The sequence below is a fragment of the Anomaloglossus baeobatrachus genome, chromosome 6 (assembly GCF_048569485.1).
Source record: "Anomaloglossus baeobatrachus isolate aAnoBae1 chromosome 6, aAnoBae1.hap1, whole genome shotgun sequence".
Lineage (NCBI taxonomy): Eukaryota > Metazoa > Chordata > Amphibia > Anura > Aromobatidae > Anomaloglossus > Anomaloglossus baeobatrachus.
The window spans coordinates 435,303,848-435,325,522 of record NC_134358.1 but is presented as its reverse complement, the minus strand read 5'-3'; the positions used below and the strand labels follow the sequence as shown (position 1 = coordinate 435,325,522).

Here is a 21,675-nt window from a genome sequence, read left to right as displayed (position 1 = left end):
TAGACTCGAGGTTACCTTGTCACGTCCCAAGCGTCGAGTTGGTTCAGATGCTGTGGTTCCTTCTCTATCTTCCTCAGCATCTGAGACATCTCCTACTCCTATGGAGTTGGGTTATACTACTTCCCGACCTCGTAAGGCGGGCCCTCCTATCTGTTACATATGTCGTCAGGCTGGGCACTATGCCAACAAGTGTCCTAGCCGTCAGGGAAACTCCCAGGCCTTGTAACCATTAGAGGGGGGTTACTAGAGACGCCTTCTGCACCCTCTAAGTGTAGTGTCCCAGGTCAGCTCTCATTCTCTGAGAATACATGGCCTATTATGGCTTTTGTGGATTCCGGAGCTGACGGGACTTTTGTGTCCTCAGGATTTGTAAAGAGACACAATATTCCCTCTATCATGTTAGAGGCGCCTATTCCTGTCCGGGTTGTTAATGGGACTATGTTGTTTGACTCCATTACATTGAGGACAGTTCCCTTGCGCCTTTCCCTGTCTCATGGTCACATAGAGGAGATTTCTTTTCTTGTTTTGCCTGAGGGTATAGACGACGTACTTCTGGGTCTCCCATGGCTTCGGACTCATGCTCCTCTAATTGACTGGGAGTCCGACAGCATTATTAGTTGGGGTTCGAAATGTCAGTCCCGATGTCTTCCCTTACCACCTAAGGTCGTTGCGGTTGCATCAACTAATCTCTCTCCCTTACCTACACCCTATGTGGATTTCGCTGATGTGTTTTCCAAGCAGGGTGCTGAGACTCTTCCACCTCATAGGCCTTATGACTGTGCTATAGACCTCTTGCCGGGTTCTGTTCCAGCAAAGGGCAGGGTCTATCCCTTGTCTATCCCAGAATCCGAGCCTATGTCGGCCTATATAAAGGATAGTCTGGAGAGGGGCTTCATCCGCAAGTCTGTCTCACTTGCAGGGGCTGGTTTTTTCTTTGTGCGGAAAAAAGAGGGTGATCTGCGTCCCTGCATAGACTACAGGGGTCTTAACGCCATTACTGTAAAGAATAGATACCCCTTGCCCCTAATTTCTGAACTGTTTGACAGACTACGGGGAGCTAAGGTATTTACGAAGTTGGATCTGCGAGGTGCTTATAACTTAGTGCGAATTCGAGAAGGTGACGAATGGAAGACCGCCTTTAACACCAGAGACGGTCACTATGAATACCTCGTCATGCCTTTAGGTCTGTGTAATGCACCTGCAGTGTTCCAGGACTTCGTAAATGACGTGTTTAGGGATTTACTGTTATCATCGGTGGTGGTATACCTGGATGATATACTAATTTTTTCTCCCGACCTGGAGACACATCGGTTGGATGTGATCAGGGTTCTGTCACGTCTAAGGGAGCACTCTCTGTTTGCCAAACTCGAGAAATGTATATTTGAGCAAGCCTCTCTACCCTTCTTAGGCTATATCATTTCTCATGAGGGATTGGCAATGGATCCTGCGAAGCTTTCTGCAGTTATGGAATGGGCTGAACCTCATTCCTTGAAAGCAGTACAACGCTTCCTGGGATTCATAAATTATTACCGGCAATTTATACCACACTTTTCTACCTTGGTAGCTCCGTTAGTGGCTTTGACTACAAAGGGTGCCAATCCTAAGGTCTGGTCTACTGAGACATCCCAGGCTTTCAAGGCAGTTAAAGAACACTTTTCATCTGCTCCTGTCCTCCAAAGACCTGACGAGATTAAGCCCTTTCTCATGGAGGTTGACGCGTCCTCTGTAGGAGCTGGAGCAGTTCTATATCAAAAGAACAGCTCAGGTAGAAAAAGACCGTGTTTTTTCTTTGCAAAGACGTTCTCTCCTGCTGAGAGGAACTACACTATTGGTGACAGGGAACTACTTGCCCTAAAATTAGCATTGGAAGAGTGGCGTCACTTGCTCGAGGGAGCCAGGCAGCCCTTTCAGGTCTTTACAGACCATAAGAACCTGACATATTTGCAAACTGCACAATGTTTGAATCCTCGGCAAGCTTGCTGGTCCTTGTTTTTCTCTCGGTTTAACTTCTCCATTAATTATCTTACCGGGAGTAAGAATAATAAGGCCGACGCACTCTCTCGCTCTATGGAATCATCTCCTGAAGAGAATGAGGACCCTCGTCTCATTCTTCCATCTAGGGTTTTTCACACACTCTCTCCTGTAACGTTAGACCAAATCCCACCGGGCAAGACCTTTGTTCCGCCTAATCGACAAAATGATATATTGTCATGGGCCCACATCTCAAAGGTGGGTGGGCATTTTGGTATTAGACGGACACAAGAGTTACTCGAGAGGTGGTATTGGTGGCCACACTTAGCCAGCCACGTCAAAAGATATGTCGGTTCCTGCTACTCATGTGCTCGCAACCGTCTGTTACGGCAGAGACCGGCTGGGCTCTTGCATCCTTTGCCAGTGCCAGATAGACCATGGGAGGTGGTAGGCGTGGACTTTGTGGGTGATCTTCCATGTTCACAGGGACATCGATTTGTGTGGGTCATTACGGACCGTTTCTCCCGGATGGTTCATCTCGTACCGTTAGCAAGAATCCCATCTTCCAGGGTACTAGCCAAACTATTCCTCAAGTATGTCTTTAGGCTTCACGGGATGCCAGATCATATCATTTGTGATAGAGGTCCGCAATTTGCTTCCCGTTTCTGGCGAGATCTTTGTAGCCTTCTGCAAATTGAGTTGAATCTCTCTTCGGCATACCATCCGGAGACCAATGGTTTGATTTAGCGTACCAATGAATCCATGATTATATACCTTCGACACTTTGTTGCTGAGAACCACGATAACTGGTCCTCCCTCCTACCCTGGGCAGAGTTTGCCCTTAACAATTCTCTGGCTGAGGCCACTGGGCAGACACCGTTCGTACTCAACAATGGGCAACACCCTAGGGTACCGGTACCGTTTCCCGCTGCTGCACCTCCTCCTCTTGTGGCCGTCTGGGCGACTAATGCCAGAGAGGTCTGGGATCGGACTCAAGAGTCGATCCAAGCAGCTAAGGACCGTATGAAGACGGTGTCCGATCGGTTTCGTCGCCCGGCCCCTGTCTTTTCTCCTGGGGACTTTGTGTGGCTCTCTGCAAAAAACGTGAAACTTAGAGTGAGCTCTGTCAAATTTGCTCCTCGCTTCCTGGGTCCTTATGAGGTTCTTCGACAGGTAAATCCTGTAGTCTACCAATTGAAGATACCTGTCCATCTTAGGATCCATGACAAATTCCATGTTTCACTGTTAAAGCCGGCTATTTTACCTCACGCTCGTGAAGTGCACTCTCCTGCCTCTGATTCCTCTCGCTCTAGCTATGAGGTACGAGCCATAGTTGGTTCTAAGATGGTTCTTCTTGATAGATTGGGAGGGCTACGGCCCGGAACATCGCTCTTGGGAGCCTGAGGAGGCTGTCCATGCTCCCGACTTAGTTGCCGATTACCTGCGTCGCCGGGAGGGGGGCCCTTGAGGGGGAGGTACTGTTACGGTTGCTGTGGCACTGGAGACTATGTTCGGATTTCTTGCTACTGCACATGTGCGAGCACTGGAGACTAGGTTCGGATTTCTTGCTACTGCACATGTGCAAGCGCTGGAGACTAAGTCCTATCTTGGAGCCATTGCACATGTGCGGGTGACATCATCGCTGACACGAGGTCACAGGTCTCTGACACCTTCTAAGCTGATTGGCCGCTGGTCATGTGCTTGTGACACGTGGTCACATGTCTCTGACACCTTCTATGCCGATTGGTCGCAGGTCATGTGCTTGTGACGCTTTGCTCGGTGATAGGCCAGCGTGACGTCATTGCTGTCATTCTGGCAGCAGATTAGCTCTGGTGTCCTCCATCTTGGATGAGGCACAGAGTCTATATAAGACCCTGATGCACGCCGCCCGGCGCTCAGTCCTCTTGGTTCCTGCATAGGAGTAGACGCTCTGTGCATGTCCCTTGCGGCACCTATTCTATCTAGGTGAGCGTTATCGGTAGGGTAACGCTCTTGTACCTTGCAGCTTATGCTGTGGTCCCTATCCTCGCACCTTAGTGGAGCGGACATAGGCAGGTGCTTGCTGCACATGGTCTGACTGGGCCTTGTGGTTCTACTCTGAGGTGAGCGCTATCGGTAGGGTAGCGTTCCTGTACCTTTCAACCGTACTGTTGTCCGTGTCCTCGTACCTTAGTGGAGCGGACATAGGTAGGTTAGGTGGTCGTTGCCTTCTAGGGTAACGCTCCACTACGCTGCCTTCTGCAGCAGTCCGTATCCTCGCACACTAGGGGAGCGGTCATAGGCAGGAGTTTCAAGCTAGCAGCCTTGCTGCTGTCCGTATCCTTGCACCACAAGTGGAGCAGACACAGGTAGGTGCCATATTGCACACACTACACCTAGTCTCTGTGACTGTTAACTGAGACAGGTGCTTTCACGCTCACAGACTTTGAGACTTCCATGCACTTTTATGTTGTATTCCTCACTCTTTTGCATTTCCACTCCTATGTTATTCTAATAAGGTAGTCGCTGTGACTTAAATAGTATACGCCGCTATTGGTCTTGGTGACAGTGACGCAACAGTGTCAGTACCGCTTTGGTGGTACAGGTTTCCCCTATCCTCTGCCATACTCTGCAGCAGAGCTCTGCACGGTGGACCTTGACTGTCGGATAGCCTTCCATTCCCTTACTATCCGTCAGCCCCCGTAGCACTCCTTCAATAGGAAACCTTACATGAGAAAACTGCTTTTTTTATAGGAGGAGACTGATGAACAAGTCTGGCCACATGTTTCTCCACCAGCAGCCATTTTATGTACTGAAGCACTGTGCAGTTGGTGAGGAAAGCTGCAGTAACAAGAGCATGATAAGAACCCATCATTAGTGATGGACGAATCCACAGATATCTGGGATTGACAGGTCCAAACGGATTTTAAAAAACAGACCCATTTTGGGACCAGAATTAATCCTGGATATTTGCCTGGATGCCAGTCCCCATATAAGTCAAATGAGATCCAAATGATATGCTTTAAAATGGTGGTAGAAAGAGCTAGAAGGATTAGATCAGGCGCGTTGTCCTTACCAGTCTCCGCACGACTGCAACACTACTTCCAGGGCCACTCATTATCCCTCAAACACATGCACTGCTTCCCATGCCCACTGGCAGTCCTGATGTCTGTGATTGGTTGTAGTCAGGCCACACCCCACCCTGTATGACAACGTGACTGCATGGAATCACACACACTGTCTGCGTATGAATAGTGGTGTAAAAATAAATAATTTGCGTAGGATCTCTGCATATTATGATACCCAGCAAAGATAAAGCATACAGCTACCGGCTGCAGTCTCCAGCCATGTGCTTATCTTGGCTGTGTAGCAAAATAAAAAGAACTCCATGCAGCTTTTTTTTTTAACTATTTAAATAAATTACTTTAAAAACTGCTTGCGGTTCCCCCCAATTTTGATACCCAGCTATGATAAAGCCGACTGTTATGATCCGGAACTATGGAAGATCACAATAGATCATTAGCAAAAAAGGTGACAAGAGCATTGGCAACTAATCTGGCCGCCATCCCCTTACTAACCATCAACACTAGAAGTAGCTGAGGGGTGAACTAACATCCTATGCACCGCGAACCCAGCCGGAGAACTAGCTATCCTGAAGGAAGGAAAGATGAATAACTCTCTGCTTCAATAAACACAATACACAGATGGATGATAGGATTAGCAAAGGTGAGGCCCCACTGACTAAATAGGAAAGGATAGGAAAAGGGCTGATGGTGGCCAGAGAAAAACCCTACAAAAATCCAAATACCTGATAGTACAAAAAGTCCTCAGATCGCACAATCTGAACTCCGTCCTATATCAGGTGCTCTTGTCAAACCAATGAACAGAAAACAGGAACAATTACAAATTCAAGAAGCAACAAACACATGGACTTATAGGAGCAAAACTGCAAACATAGCTGCAGGGAGCTTCCCAGCTAAGCAACAGAGAGGGAAGATTCCTGCATGCAAATAAACTGACAATAACCACAGAAAATGACAAACCCAGATAAGAACAAAAGAATAAAACAACATAAGAAAGAACAAAGCACTTATCTGAGGTAGATGTGGTCTGTAGAAAGATGAGAAGGCTGGTAAACTAAAGAACAAATGAGAACCGGCTCAGACTGCCAGCAGACCAAGGTTTAAATAGGCAGAGAGTTAGCAATGGAAACGCCCATTGCTCCAGCACACCTGGTCTCTGTCCAAACCATTCCTGTCCACAAGAGGGAGCCTCACAGGAGCAAAAGCATAACTGGCATTCACAACAGCCGACAGCTGAGGGCTGGTATTCTCAGGCTGGGGAGGCCCATGGTTATTGGGACCAACAGTCTAAAAATAGCAGCCTGCAGCGACCCAGAAGTATCGCATCCATTAGATGTGACAATCTCAGCACTTTAACCAGCTCATCCCGATTGCCCTGGTGGGGTGGGAATCAGGGTAATATTCAGTGGTTAATGACAGCTCACAGCTGCCACTAAGTCCTAGATTAGGGAGGTGTCTATGAGACCCCCCAATACTAATCTGTAAGTGAAAAGAAATAAAAACAAACACTGAAAAAAATCCTTTATTTGAAATAAAAAACAAAAAAAGCCACCCTCTTTCACCCCTTTATTAACCACCCCAAACATCCAGTTCCGACATAATCCACATGAGATGCCATGACAATCCCAGATTTGCTACATACATACTGAAGTCACAGCACGAGGGCACAGAACATGTCCACACGCTGTGGGCGTCAGGCAGAGACTGACTGAGTTGCAGCATTGAGCGGTGACGTCCCTCAGTTTTTCTGCGGTTATAGCTGGAGGTTGCCAAACTACCCCACCTGTGACCGCAAGTAAACTGACCTCAGGTGACCTCATTAAACTCAGAGACCTCACCTCAGGTGAATTGGCAGAACACCTCTTTTTTTTGCCAAGAGATGCAGATTTGGTGCTGAAATTTATACACTATATTCCTGCACCAAATCTGCATCTTCTGGCAAAAAAAAAGCATCAAAACACCATGCAGTTTTGATGAGGTAGTGATGTGATTTTTTTGCTAGGAGATGCAGATTTGGTGCCAAAATATAATGTATAAATTTCAACTTTAAATCGGCATCTCTTGGCAAAAAAATGCAATTTTCTGCCAGGAGATGCAGGTCTGTGAACTCAGTTCACCTGAGGTGAGGTCACTGAGTTTAATGAGATCACCTGAGGTCAGTTAACAGTCACAGGTGTTGTACCATGGAAAACTCCAGCTATGACCGCAGATAAACTGAGTGAAGACACCGCTCACAGCTGCAGCTAATTCAGTCTCTATCTAAAGCCCACAGCATGTGGACATGTTCTGTGCAGGCTGAAGCAGTGCTAGAGTCATCATGAGACCTTGTGTGGATTATATTGGAACTAGGTCTTTGGGGTTAATAAGGAGGTGACAGAGTGTGGTTGTTTTAGAATTTTATTTAAAATAAAGAATACTTCAAATAAAGGATTTTTCGGCGTTTGTGTTTATTACTTTTACAGATAAGTAATTGGGGGTATCATAGACTCCCCCATTACTAATCTAGGGCTTTGAGGCAGCTGTAAGCTGTCATTAACCCCTGATATTACCTTGATTGCCAATGCACCAGGCCAATTGGGTATCAAAATTGGGGGGGACCGCATGCCGTTTTTAAAAATTATTTATTTAATTCATTTTAAAAAAGGCCAGATGAGGTCTCTTTTATTTTGATACATAGCCAAGATAAGCACACAGTTGAGGGCTGCAGCCTGTAGCAATATGCTTTAACTGTGATGTATATCATAATATGGGGGGCCCTACACCAATTTATTTATTTTTACACCAGGATAGGAACACACACAGCGTCTGTGTTTGGTTGCAGTCAGATATGCTGTCACACAGGGTGGGGCGCTGTCTGACTACAACTAATTAGAGATGCCGGGACTGCCAGTAGCCAAGGAAAGCAGTGCATATGCATGAGGTTAATGAGTGGCCCGGAAGTAGAATTACAGCCACGCAGAAGTCTGGTAAGTATAACACGCTTGCTCTAATCCCCCTATCCCTTCTTTCACAATTTTATTGCACTGGATTTGGTTCCCCATAGACTTATATGGGGACCGTTGTCCAGGCAGATATCCAGGATCAATTCTGGGCCGGATCCAGGGTTTGTTTTTTTTAAACCTGGTTGAACCCGCCGATCCCGGGTATCTGTGAGTCTGCCCATCACTACTTGTCAGAACTTTGTCCTACACAGTTCAGTCTAAGTCCTTTTACTTGCATGCAGCTGAGTTCACTGACCTTTTCAACGCTAAGTAAAATCACAACTAGAACCATCTAATCAGTATGAGGCATAAGTCAAACAATAGCAATACTGTACATAAAAAAAATACAGATACTATACAAGTCCTTATGTTCATTGCATATATAAAAGTAAAAAGATACTTTTCACAGTAAAAAAACCCTTGTGCAGCAAACTCAAAGAAAAATGTATAAATGTTATGATTTTTGGAAGGAGAGGAAACAATAAAAGTGCAAAAATGGAAAATTGCCACTTCAGGAAGTGGTTAAAGGGAACCAATCACCAGGATTTTCCTATATAACCTAAAGCCAGTGCTATACTGGCACTATCAGGCTGATTCTATACATACCTTTAGGGGTCAGCTCGGATGTTTAGGTTTTGAAATCCCAGAAAGTAGAGTTTATAAAATTGACAGCTTCTTGAGTGACAGCAGGTGAGGAGCAGATAATATCTGGGGGGGTATTCATAGTTATCCTTATTAGTATAAGTATTATACAATCAATTTAACTTTATACTAGCAGGACCTGTGTGAGATCATACCCATCTGACCAGAAGGGGCGGGGCCTCAGCAATCAGAAAGTGTTACCTCCTGGTATCAGCTTTTTTTTTCTGAGGCCCCGCCCCTTTTGGTCACATGGGTATGACCTCACACAGGTCCTGCTAGTGAGAAATTAAATCGAGTGTATAATAATATGCTAATTCTAACAGGAGGAGAGGATAAGTATAAATACCCCTCAGATATTATCTGATTCTCAGCTGCTGTCGCTGAAGAAGCTGCCAATTTGATAAACTTTACTTTCTTGGATTTCAAAACCTATATATCCGAGCTGACCACTAAAGGTATGTATAGAATCAGCCTGAGAGTGCCAGTATAGCACTGGCTTTAGGTTATATACGAAAATCCTGGTGATTGGTTCCATTTAAGGGGTTTAAACTTTTAGAGATGTAAAATGTAAAATGACAAAGATAAATAGTACTCTCCCTCCTCTGCTCCAGTGCCAGTTCCCTGCTTTGGTCTCTCTATTTTGGCTGTAGAAGTCATGTCCCATTAACAGCTCATATCACCACTGTAGCCAATCACTGAGCTCAGGAGCTCATGCCATCTATATTCAAGGAGCTGCTGAGCTCAGTGATTGGCTACTGCGGTGATGTGACGTCACTGCAGCAGTCAAAATACATAGACTGGAGCAGGCACAGGGATCCGGCACTGAAGCAGGGGTTTGGGATAGGGGTGTGTGTACTATCTGTCTTTTATATTTTACATTACAAGAATTGTTTGGGATCCACTTTTCTAAAAGTGTAAAAGCCCTTTGAAATCAATAAATTAGTTAAATTCTATTTTAACATTAAGTCAGTTTGGAACTATAGTTTCCAAATAAAAAAAACATAAGGCTTCTTGGTTCAAGTTTTTTCTATAGTCCTAGATCAGTTTATATACTTATTCTATGCCTTGAAATCGAAATGTGGACAGATACCGTCTATGCATGTGAGCACAAAGACATTGCATTTGGATTAACACTAATAGACAGGTGAGGTCTCATTCTTTAGACTTCCAGTTACTTACCAGTTACTTACAGTTTTTTAAAACATCCTTAAAGAAAAGTTTTATCTAGCAGTTCTCTGAAAGCTGAGCTGTTTAACCCTACCCACATTGATTTGTAGCTTTCTGTCTACATTGTGTATAGGCACAAAGCTGCCAATCAGTGATGGACTACCTGCCAGCATTTTTACTAGTCCTCATGTGATAAACTCCTGTTGATGAAACAATGATTTGATAAAACCTACACTAAGCAGACGAATAAGCAATATGTCACTGGAATCAGGGTCTCTTTTTATTTAATCATATGACGTATACCTTACCATCATATAAAGATAAACACAGGGTCTCTGCCCCTTAAGAAACAAACACTTAAATCTTATACTCATATGTAACAGCCTAATGAAATAGATAAAAAATAGAAGCAGATTTTCCAGACAAGAACTTAATAAAAAACACACCTTTACTAATACACATTAAAATGAGATACATATGTGATATAAATTAATGTCAAAGTTATATTAGATAGCAGATTTCCAGTATAACAGGTTGAAAACCCCCAGGATATACATGTAACCCTGCAGTATATCCTCCTGTAAGCAGTGTAGTTTTTCATCAATTCTCTACTTCCTTGAATCTGTCACTTTAAATAATTTTATATTTGACATGTTGACAATCTGTGATCTGGAAGAGACTACACTTAGGGATGAGTAGACCCATAGAAGTTTGGGGTCACCGGGTTTGGCCAGACTTTAGTTAAAATTTTCATTCGGGACCCGGACATTACCTGAACTAGACCCTGAACCCCATATAAGTCAATGGGGACCCGAACTTTGGTGCTGTAAAATAGTTGTAAAATGGTTGTAGTAAGGGCTGAAGGGGCTGCAGAAGGAAACAAAATGGGGTAAAAGCAGGACAATTGCCCTGCAAACGTGGATAGGGAATTAAAAAAAAATTGCGTGGGGTCCCCATATTTTTGATAATTAGTGCAGGTAAAACAAACAGCTGCAGGCTCAGCCCTCAGCTGTTTGATTTACCTTGGCTGGTTATCAAAAAGTAGAGGGGTCCTCACACCATTTTTTTTTAATTATTTGGCCCTCCCCTGCCTAAACATAGCAGCCAACAGCCACCACAGAAGTGACACATCTTTTAGATGCACCAATTCCGGTACATTGCCAGGCTCTTCCCGATTACCCTGGTGGCAATTGAGGTAATACTTTTGAGGTTGATGTCAGCTGTGAATTGACAGCTGGCATCAAACCAGGAGGTTAGTAATGGATAGGTGACACCCCCATTACTAACCTGGTAAGTGTATATTTAAAAAACCCACACACACATAAAAAAATGATTTATTTAGATAAAGACTCCCCCACACACCCTCATTCACAATTTATTCATTAAAAAGAGATCCTCAAAGTTCTGACATGATATAATGATGTATTGTCCCATGATGCATTCTATGGAGCTTAGTTCTAAGAACAAGGTGAACAAGGGAGTGTGGCGGAGTCTATTTATTCATGTGTGTGTGTGTTTTTTAACTCTATACTTACCGAGTTAGTAATGGGGGTGTCTGATAGATGCCTCAGCATTACTAACCACTGGGCTTGATGTCAGCTGTTCATTCACCGCTGACATCAACCCTTAAAGTATTACCTCGATATTGCAGCAGGTAAATTGAGATAAATCGGTCAAAGCGTTGGCATTAGCACATCTATTGGATGCTCCACTTCTGGGGTGGCTGCGGGCTACTATTTTTAAGCTGGTAAGGATCAAATAAACATGGGCTATGCCAGCCTGAAAATACCAGCCCCAAGTTGTCTACCTTGGCTGGTCATCAAAAATAGGGGGGGGCACTCTCTTTGTTTAAACTATTTAGATAAATAATTAAGAAAATTGTGTGGCATCTCTCTATTTTTCATAACCAGCCAAGCTAAAGCTGACAGCTGAGGGCTGCAGCCCACAGTTGTCCGCTTTACCTGCACTGGTTATCAAAAATAGGATGCACCCCACAACATTTTTTAATTATTATTTTTTCTTTACAGCAGTATAAAGGCATCTTCAGCATGCCAAAAATCTTGTTGATTGGCTGCGCTGCAATCTTTCAACAAGCTTTATTAGTATATGACCAGCATCTGAACTTGGACATAGACTTTTTTTTTCAAAGTCCATGCTCGAGTTTGAGCCCCGAACACCAAGTGTCCGGTACAACCCCTGAAGTTTACCATTTGGGTTCTCTCATCCCTAATTACACTACAACTCAATATATTGGGCTTTTGTAAACTCCATCTGACCTCTACAGTGATTTTTTCTTTAATCTCTGTAGATTGATAGATAGATAGATAGATAGATATTGTAACAGAATAATGAGGATGTATAATGAATTATAGACTTTGGGGAAATATTAATATAAATAATCATGCTCCTACTATGTGTCATCTATTGGATTTGATAGGCAGGGGACTGTTATATAACCAGTCATAAAAAAGTGTACGAGACGTTGTATAATAAGTGGAGGTTTAAGCCAAAAATAAGATTTTTAATGAAATAAAAAATATTTTTCTTATATGAGTTTTGCAATTACCGTATATCTTTTTTCAACACAGGAATTTTTCAATTGGTTATTTCTGCTCTTTGCCTTGCCTTGCTTTGGTTGTGTGAAATTCAACTATAAATTCTATTATACTGCAGTTCTGTTTCCTAAATAAGATTACAGAACATGAGATCTAGGATTATTGTAAAGGAAGTTTGATTTCTATTAAATGTGGTATTTTATTGTTAGCAATTCTTATAGTGTTAATGTCTGTGAATATTAATTTCAGATGACATAAATACCTACCCATCTCCAGCTTTTCAAGGAGAATGTGAAGGTCGTGGGGACTCTGTGTTCTCTTCAACAGAAAGGTATGTAATAGAACATTTAAGCGATTCATCATTTGCCTTTCTTGTCACTTTTCCTTTTTTATCTTGTGATTTTCACTAACATTTTTTCATGCCAAATTCATCAAAATGGCACATGTATTTCATGAATTTGGTTCAAAGTCAAACATTTATTTTTTCCGGTCACTTTTTTGCACATTTTTAAGCAAAAAGTCACAACTTTTTCAAAATATTGCTAAAAGATACCACTTTCTGATTTAAGTAATTTATTCCAGGGGGACACTGGAATAGAGTTGCTTCAAATTTTTGAAAAGTTGTAATTGATGAATTGATGAATCTTGCAAAAACATTTTGCAAGAACAAATTGTAAAAACAAACAAACACATAAAATAGACTTCAACAAAGCGCATAAAGAATGAATTTGGTGCAAACTAAAAAAGGTGCAAGATACATAAAACTAGTCAAAACACAGGCACGTAGGCAATGATGAATGAGGCCATGGGCTTCTATGTGTTTTTTTTTTTCATATACTTAATATCCATTTTATATTTGTTATGGCAAGAAATAAATCTTCACTTTACTTTGCTTACAGCCAATATTCTATTAGTCTTTGTTCAGATATGACGGCTATGTTGTGGATCTTCTGGGTGTTTCTGCCAATATAATACATCATGAAGGGTTTTCTAAACCTCATCCACACATGCTGGAGATTTTATTAATCAATTGAATGCCCAATTTGTTGTAATTACATATTCACCTTTGATTTCATTCTTGCAAAACAGTGGGTAAAATCCATTACCATTCTAGGCCAAAAATATAAATCCTGATTTCTGCTATGGTTTTGCTTCAGAAATCAAAGTGGATTCACAACAAAGTCCATGATAGAAAAAGCGTTTGGATGTTTTATTAGTTTTGTAAAAATAATAACAGAAAAAAATACTGTTGCATCGATTTTGCCGAAAAAGGCTGAAGTTTTACTCTGATTTTGTATAGTTTTGACTGCATGTTTGTTTCAGATTTTTTGCATATTTTCTTAAAAAATTCACACACCTACACAGCCATGCAGTAACGCTATGTGTGAATGTAGTTCTAAAGAAATTTTTGGACATCACAATGACATGTAATTTCCAATTTTTTGCCCAATTTTAGTACCAATCAGAGAATGCTGTACTAAAAATGCTGTTTTTCTAGTTTATTTGATTAGCAGAGCCAGGTTTTGTCTCTGTATATGCATCAGCCTTAATAGAGAAAGGGACTGGCTTAGCTAATAAACTGAATCAGACGGCCAGCCACTATAAAGACTAATAAATTTAATTTACTTACATTTGGAAACTAATGAAAACTATGTGTCATTGAAAAAACTCCTTTTTGTGCATCATATCTGCTTAAGTAGACCATGTGGCTTTGAGTGTAGAACAGCTTAAAAAAAATCGTCATTTTAAGTATTTTTTCCCTAAACTGATGAATTCAATCTGGCGCAGAAGAGTTAATGCTGTGCTGCTGTGAATGAGAGGAAACTCGCAGAGAGATTCAATGGTGATTTTATTAACAACGTGTTTCTAAGTTATTTATCTCCTTCATCATGTGAACATCACATTAGGTTTCTAAATTGATAGTACACGTAAAAATAAGAAACCTTACGATATTTCTATTAATGCATCTTATTACAGAAATTAGATCCTCTTTTACTCGTTTCTCAAAATTTTCAATTAACAAGTAAAATGTGTTTCCAGTTAATACAGCTTTTCCTAAGATAAGAGATGACAGTTGGTGCTCAAAGTTTTCTGTAGAACTATACCTGTGATTTTAGAACACCTTGTAGCAAAATGGGTGTGTCTGCCTTTAGCACCTCCTCCTCCCTCTCCATACAATTTTAAATGCACCAATTGTCATCTCCTATCTCCATAATTGGAAATTCAGTCTTCAATGAACCTTACAAATTTTACCAATTATTTAAGAGTGAAAGATCAATCTTGTTAATAGTAATTAAAGTCTATTACATGCCAAAAAAAATGGTGTCAAAATGTAAATAATGCAGTAATAAAATTGTTTGGATATTTAAGTGTGGTCTATGAAGAGGTGGAGATTGAAACAACCGAAAAAACTGCAGAATATGTTGAAAGAGAGATAGAATATAATTATGAAGTAGAACTGGAATATGACCTGAAAACCACAGAGGAAACTTTTGTTGAAACTTCTGAAGCGGAGATCACAAGATTTGGTATGTTTCAGCTATGCATCTTGTATGTTATTGGTTGTCTAAATGTTTATTCTATATGAATGGCTGAGAGATGCAGATGCATTAGGGATCATTCTACACATAGTTTTAAATGGAACTTTATCAATACCCATGCGATCCATGAAACATTGGAGCTGTCATCTGGTCACAAATCAAAGAAGACCGACCAGAGCGACACTGGAAATCAATGAAGATGCTGAAAGCTGAGTATAAGATAAGGGGGCAGGGGACTTACATTTAAATCACCACTCCAGCAGTGCAATAAAACAAAAATGTTGGAGTGGTACTTGAAATAAATTGTGTAAAAATGAGATCAAGGCAGCAAAGATTGGGACGGAAAAAGTAAAAACAATCCAAATATATTCTTTAATTACATAAACTGTAATAAACTCAAAAATGATGTTGGTCCCCTCAAAATAGTCTGAGTAAAATGGAGGAAGGAGATGAGGGAAAGCCCACTCTACTAAACACCTTTTTCCTATTTATACACGTTATGTAGAGCAGTGAATATTCATGTCCTTAAGCAGGGGACACGGAATACCCCTTCTGAATAATAGAAGTCATGTGAAAGCAGTGTTCCTGTCCTACACAGCACTTATTAGAGGGAGAGGGAGATATGTCATATAAGTAATACAGTGAAACCTCGGTTTACGAGTAACTTGGTGTGCGAGCATTTCGCTATATGAGCAAAGCTTGCTGTAAATTTGTAACTCAGTTTATGAGCAAGCTTTGCTGTACAAGCAAATACTCACCACACACACTTCCGGTTCCGTACTATAACCGCGCTCTGACCCGCTCTTGGAGTCCGCACAAACACACACAAACACACACAAACACGCACAAACACGCACGCACACACACATATTATGCTCACCTAACCTTCCGTCGCCGGCCTCATGGTTCTTGTAGTTTGCCAGTACAGGATGTGAATGGGGTAACCATCGCAACAATGGAGGAACTTCCGCTGTCAGCTGCTACTCAAAGGCAGCATGCTGACCAATCAGAGGCAAGCGGCTCATGCCTTTGATGTCAGTGCTCTGGCAGCGGAAGTTCCTCCATCGGTCGTGATGGTTAACCATTCACATCATGTACAGGCAAACTACAAGAACCATGAGGCCGGCGATGGAACGGAAGGTAAGGTGAGCATATGTGTGTGCGTGCGTGTTTGTGCGTGTGTAGAATGGCACAATAGGGGACCAGGATGGGACATTAAACAAGTTGTGGAACGAAGTGTCTGAGCTTGCATTATTCCCTATGGGTAATTTTGCTTTGCTAGACGAGTAACTTGGTTTACAAGCACACTCCCAGAACGGATTGTTCACATAAACCAAGGTTCCACTGTACAGTGTCCTCCTGTTTGTGCGGCTCCTGGTGAGCAGCCTCCCTCTGGCAAAGGGGCAGGAGGTGTCTTCTGGGATAGTGCTACTGTCAGCAGAAGCTGAGGAGCGCAGCTCATGTAGTGTAACCTCAGCTCCCTCCAGCATAAAGCAGCCTCATTTTTGTGTGCAAGTGGTATGTGTAGTGTGTGCTGTCTGTAAAATATTTTGGTGTTTACAGTCATATGAAAAAGTTTGGGCACCCCTATTAATGTTAACCTTTTTTATTTATAACAATTTGGGTTTTTGCAACAGCTATTTCAGTTTCATATATCTAATAACTGATGGACTGAGTACTATTTCTGGATTGAAATGAGGTTTATTGTACTAACAGAAAATGTGCAATCTGCATTTAAACGAAATTTGACAAGTGCATAAGTATGGGCACCCTTATCAATTTCTTGTTTTGAACACTCCTAACTACTTTTTACTGACTTACTGAAGCACTAAATTGGTTTTGTAACCTCATTGAGCTTTGAACTTCATAGGCAGGTGTATCCAATCATGAGAAAAGGTATTTAAGGTGGCCACTTGCAAGTAGTTCTATTTGAATCTCCTATGAAGAGTGGCATTATGGGCTCCTCAAAACAACTCTCAAATGATCTGAAAACAAAGATTATTCAACATAGTTGTTCAGGGGAAGAATACAAAAAGTTGTCTCAGAGATTTAAACTGTCAGTTTCCACTGTGAGGAACATAGTAAGGAAATGGAAGAACACAGGTACAGTTCTTGTTAAGCCCAGAAGTGGCAGGCCAAGAAAAATAGCAGAAAGGCAGAGAAGAAGAATGGTGAGAACAGTCAAGGACAATCCACAGACCACCTCCAAAGACCTGCAGCATCATCCTGCTGCAGATGATGTCACTGTGCATCGGTCAACAATAAAGCGCACTTTGCACAAGGAGAAGCTGTATGGGAGAGTGATGCGAAAGAAGCACACAACAAACAGAGTCGCCTGAGGTATGCAAAAGCACATTTGGACAAGCCAGTTACATTTTGGAAGAAGGTCATGGGGATTGATGAAACAAAGATTGAGTTATGTGGTCATACAAAAAGGCGTTATGCATGGAGGCAAAAAAACACGGCATTCCAAGAAAAGCACTTGCTACCCACAGTAAAATTTGGTGGAGGTTCCATCATGCTTTGAGGCTGTGTGACCAATGCCGGCATCGGGAATCTTGTTAAAGTTGAGGGTCGCATGGATTCAACTCAGTATCAGCAGATTCTTGACAATAATGTGCAAGAATCAGTGACGAAGATGTAGTTACGCAGGGGATGGATATTTCATCAAGACAATGATCCAAAACACTGCTCCAAACCTCCTCAGGCATTCATGCAGAGGAACAATTACAATGTTTTGGAATGGCCATCCCAGTCCCCAGACCTGAATATCATTGAACATCTGTGGGATGATTTCCATGCTCGGCGACCATCAAACTTAACTGAACTGGAATTGTTTTGTAAAAAGGAATGGTCAAATATACCTTCATCCAGGAACTCATTAATAGCTAAAGGAAGCGACTAGAGGCTGTTATTTTTGCAAAAGGAGGATCTACAAAATATTAATGTCACTTTTATGTTGAGGTGCTCATACTTTTGCACCGGTCAAATTTTGTTTAAATGCGGATTGCACATTTTCTGTTAGTACAATAAACTTAATTTCAATGCAGAAATATTACTCAGTCCATCAGTTATTAGATATATGAAACTGAAATAGCTGTTGCAAAAACCCAAATTGTTATAAAGAAAAAAGGTTAACATTAATAGGGGTGCCCAAGCTATTTCATATGACTGTACATGAACATTTGTTTTCCTGCATACATGTGCTGTATGCAAATACATACATGAAGATGGAGGGGAAGGGAGGTTGGGTGGAGTTTTGAGTGGGTATGTTAGGTGCCACTGCAATGTATGACATAATTTGTAGTAATGGAACACAGGAAGTCAGGAGAGAGGCAGTTGTTGATTAACCCCCATAAGAGCTGTATCCAGCAATGAGGATGTGCGGCTAGAGCAAGGTAATATTGCTAAAATAGGATAATGGATGTTTTGAGAGGCACATAATATCAAGATTTATGAAAAAAATAAGTTATGGCATTGGACAACCTCTTTAAATTTAAATTTCAGAAAGATTTATGTCAGCTTTAGTCTTGGGCTGAGAAATGGCAATTGAACTTTAATTTGGATAAATGTAAGGTTATGCACGTGGGTAGAGGAAATAAAATTCTTACTAAATTGTAAAACACTGGGTAAAACCAAAACTGAAAAAGACTTGGGTGTATGAATGGTTAGCAAACTCAACTTTAATGTCCAGTGTCAGACAGCTGCTGCCAAGGCTAATAAAATAATGGGATGCAATAAAAAAGGCATAGTTGCTCATGAAAACATAGTTTTACCCCTATACAAGTCACTATTGCGACCACACTTAGAATACTGTGTACAATTTTGGTCTTTAGTGTATTTAAAGAACATAGCTGAACTAGAACCAAGATTATTAAAGAAATGTGTGGACTGCAATTGTCGCGGGCGGAGGAGGGGACGCTGCGCTCACCCACTGCTCTGGTCCGGCTGCTGCTGCTCGGTGGTGGCTCGAGCGGTGGGCCGGATCCAAGGGACTCGAGCGGCGTTCCTCGCCCGTGAGTGAAAGGGGGGTGGTTGTTTTGGGTTTAGGGAAATTGTCCGTGATGCCACCCACGGTTGTGGTGAGATTGGTGACACCACCGCTGCTCTGGACGGGGATCCCGGGAGCGATGACAGGGAGCAGCTTGGATGTTGGTTCTCCCCTCCGTGGGTAGGGGGTTGGTTGTCCCGGGGCCCGGTGAGGGAGGTAGGGATGTATGGCAGGCGGGTTACGGGGCCTGGTGAGGTGCAGGGTCGCGGGGGCAGCGCTGTGCCGCACGGCACGGTGGTACTCACTCAGCCAATGACGAATGCATAGTCTCCGGTAAAACAAACGGCTGGATGGAAGGGTCCCACAGACGGCTGCGGTGTTTCTCCTCTCGGCAGGTTGATGGTGACTGCCTTTCCCTGCACCTGTGTTGTGTTACGGTTCCAATGGCTTCCCACCGATAACCCGCTCCCCAGCTTGGATGGAGGCTGAGGGATCCCCTTTTGCCCGCAGGCTCTGGCCCTGGGAACTGTAGCCTTGGCGGTGACTGTGCTTCCCTCTAAGGTTTGAGCGGTTGCCTTCAATTGGGTCTTGACTGCTGGGAAACCCCGGAGGTTCCCTTTGCTAACGGATTTGACAAATTTAACGGCGACTCCTAGCCTTGTCGGGGTCCGTAAGCCCTGCTGGATGGTGCTGGCTTCTCTTTACTCTCCGATCCGGTACCGCCGGGCCACCGCCCGTCCACGGTCCATACGGTTTGCTCCAATTAGCCTCTCTTGCAGACGGTCACCACCGTCTGCCAACCTTGCTGTTCCGTCCGGGCCACACACCCGGACGGCCTTCAGACTGCTCCTCTACCACTCCACTTCCTCTCACTTCCACCTCAAACTCTATCTGCCCTCTCCTTTTCCCGCCTCCAGGACTGTGAACTCCTCGGTGGGCGGGACCAACCGCCTAACCCACCCTCTGGTGTGAACATCAGCCCCTGGAGGAAGGCAACAAGGATTTTATGTTTGGCTTCGGTGTGCCTAACCGGGGTGTGTTGGTGTAGTTCTGTGATGACCTGGCTTGTCCAGGGCGCCACATTCCCCCTTAGTAAAATGCAGACCGTCCGCGGGCTGCCCGTCCATCACCGGTTTTATTTTTCACGAACTGGAAAAAAGATATAAACGGTAAAATATGTAAAACAAGCATTTTTCAATCTTCCAACATCGGGAGGCACATTTCTTAAACGTTACCAACACTTTTAATAAATAACGGTTACGGCTTCCGCTCTTCTCCCACCCAAGCAACCTGGCCCTGTTGCTGCCCCTAAGCAAATGGGCAGCACCCCTTGACCCCAGTCCAGCACCAAGTTGCCCGAGCAGGTTCTGTCTCTTTCAGGGGATCCGCGTCCATGGGGAACCCCTGAACCCCCCGGAGGATCGCCACCGGTTACGGTAGTGGCGGGCCTGGGCCATCCCTTTCCTCCAGGCCCATCCTCCAAATCAGCCTCTCCGGAGGCGGTAACGGTATCAAGCCCAACATTTTTATTTACATTCCACAAGTTCGTGGTTGCCCTGCAAGTTCTCGGGCTTGTCCGTAGCAGTTTCTATGCATGGTTAAAGACAGTCCCCACGGGGACAACAGTTGCCGGCAACGACCGGTTCAATCACGGTTGTTAATCAGGTAAACTTTCGGTTGATCATTTTCATTTATCATTCTCAAACTTCCAAATGGTACTGGTGGTCCCAATGGGGACAACTTGCAGCAGAGGACCGCTGACTATGGAGCGGCTACCACTGCAGGGGGTCGGCCCACTCGGGGACCGGTGGGTACATCGGGTTCTCCTTCCACAGGCAGTTCAGTCCAGAACCACTGACGGCCGTTAAGAACAGAGGCGGGGGCAGCGTAGTCGGAACCCCCTCCTCCATCAGCGGCATTCTCTCTGGACCTCCGGCTGTGGTGCTGGCCCCCGGCTCCCATGCAATCAGGGCTGGTTCTGGGATTTGGGTGGACTGGTCGCGACGCGGCACGGCCGCAGCGGCCCCTTGCTCACGGGCCCCCACTACGGCAACCATCCTGCGCATCTCCGCCTTCCAATCCAGCAGCTGCTGCAGGCTTTGCTCCCTCACCTTCAAGCAGAACCGGCCCAGCTCCCGCTCCAGCCACGCAGCGGTCCCGGCGGGGAGCTCACCCGGGCCGCAGTCTTCAAAGGCTACTCCTCCTCGGTTCCCCCAGAGCTTAGTCGCTCCGGTAGCGGGTGCTCCCGCGTTCCAATTCGAGGACGCCGCCATCTCTCCATCTGCGTCCCCCTTAGTCTTTTTCCGGCTCCTCCTCTACAGGGGCGGGGTTTTGATTTTCGCGCCTCCACTGCTCGAGGAGACGCTCAAGCTGGGACTTTTCGTGCCCAAAATGGCGGCTTCTCCAAATTTTCGGCCGGACACCTCTGGCGGTCATAAGGCGCACCTCTACCAGATGACAGACAGAGCGGTAAGATCCTGTTTGTGATGCCAAGTTGTCGCGGGCGGAGGAGGGGACGCTGCGCTCACCCACTGCTCAGGTCCGGCTGCTGCTGCTGCTGCTCGGTGGTGGCTCGAGCGGTGGGCTGGATCCTGGGGACTCGAGCGGCGTTCCTCGCCCGTGAGTGAAATGGGGGTGGTTGTTTGGGTTTAGGGAAATTGTCCGTGACGCCACCCACGGTTGTGGTGAGATTGGTGACACCATCGCTGATCTCGACGGGGATCCCGGGAGCGATGACGGGGAGCAGCTTGGATGTTGGTTCTCCCC

At 44.0% G+C, this 21,675-nt stretch overlaps 1 protein-coding gene across 1 annotated transcript in view; it reads left to right on the top strand.

Moving 5' to 3' along the window:
* Positions 1 to 21,675, top strand: part of LOC142243954 (collagen alpha-4(VI) chain-like) — a 261,579-nt gene that overhangs the window by 193,924 nt on the left and 45,980 nt on the right. Inside the window, exons 38-39 of the mRNA XM_075316147.1 lie at positions 12,628 to 12,709; positions 14,749 to 14,906. Of these exons, the coding sequence (XP_075172262.1) occupies positions 12,628 to 12,709; positions 14,749 to 14,906 (240 nt within the window). The remainder of the gene's footprint in view (positions 1 to 12,627; positions 12,710 to 14,748; positions 14,907 to 21,675) is intronic.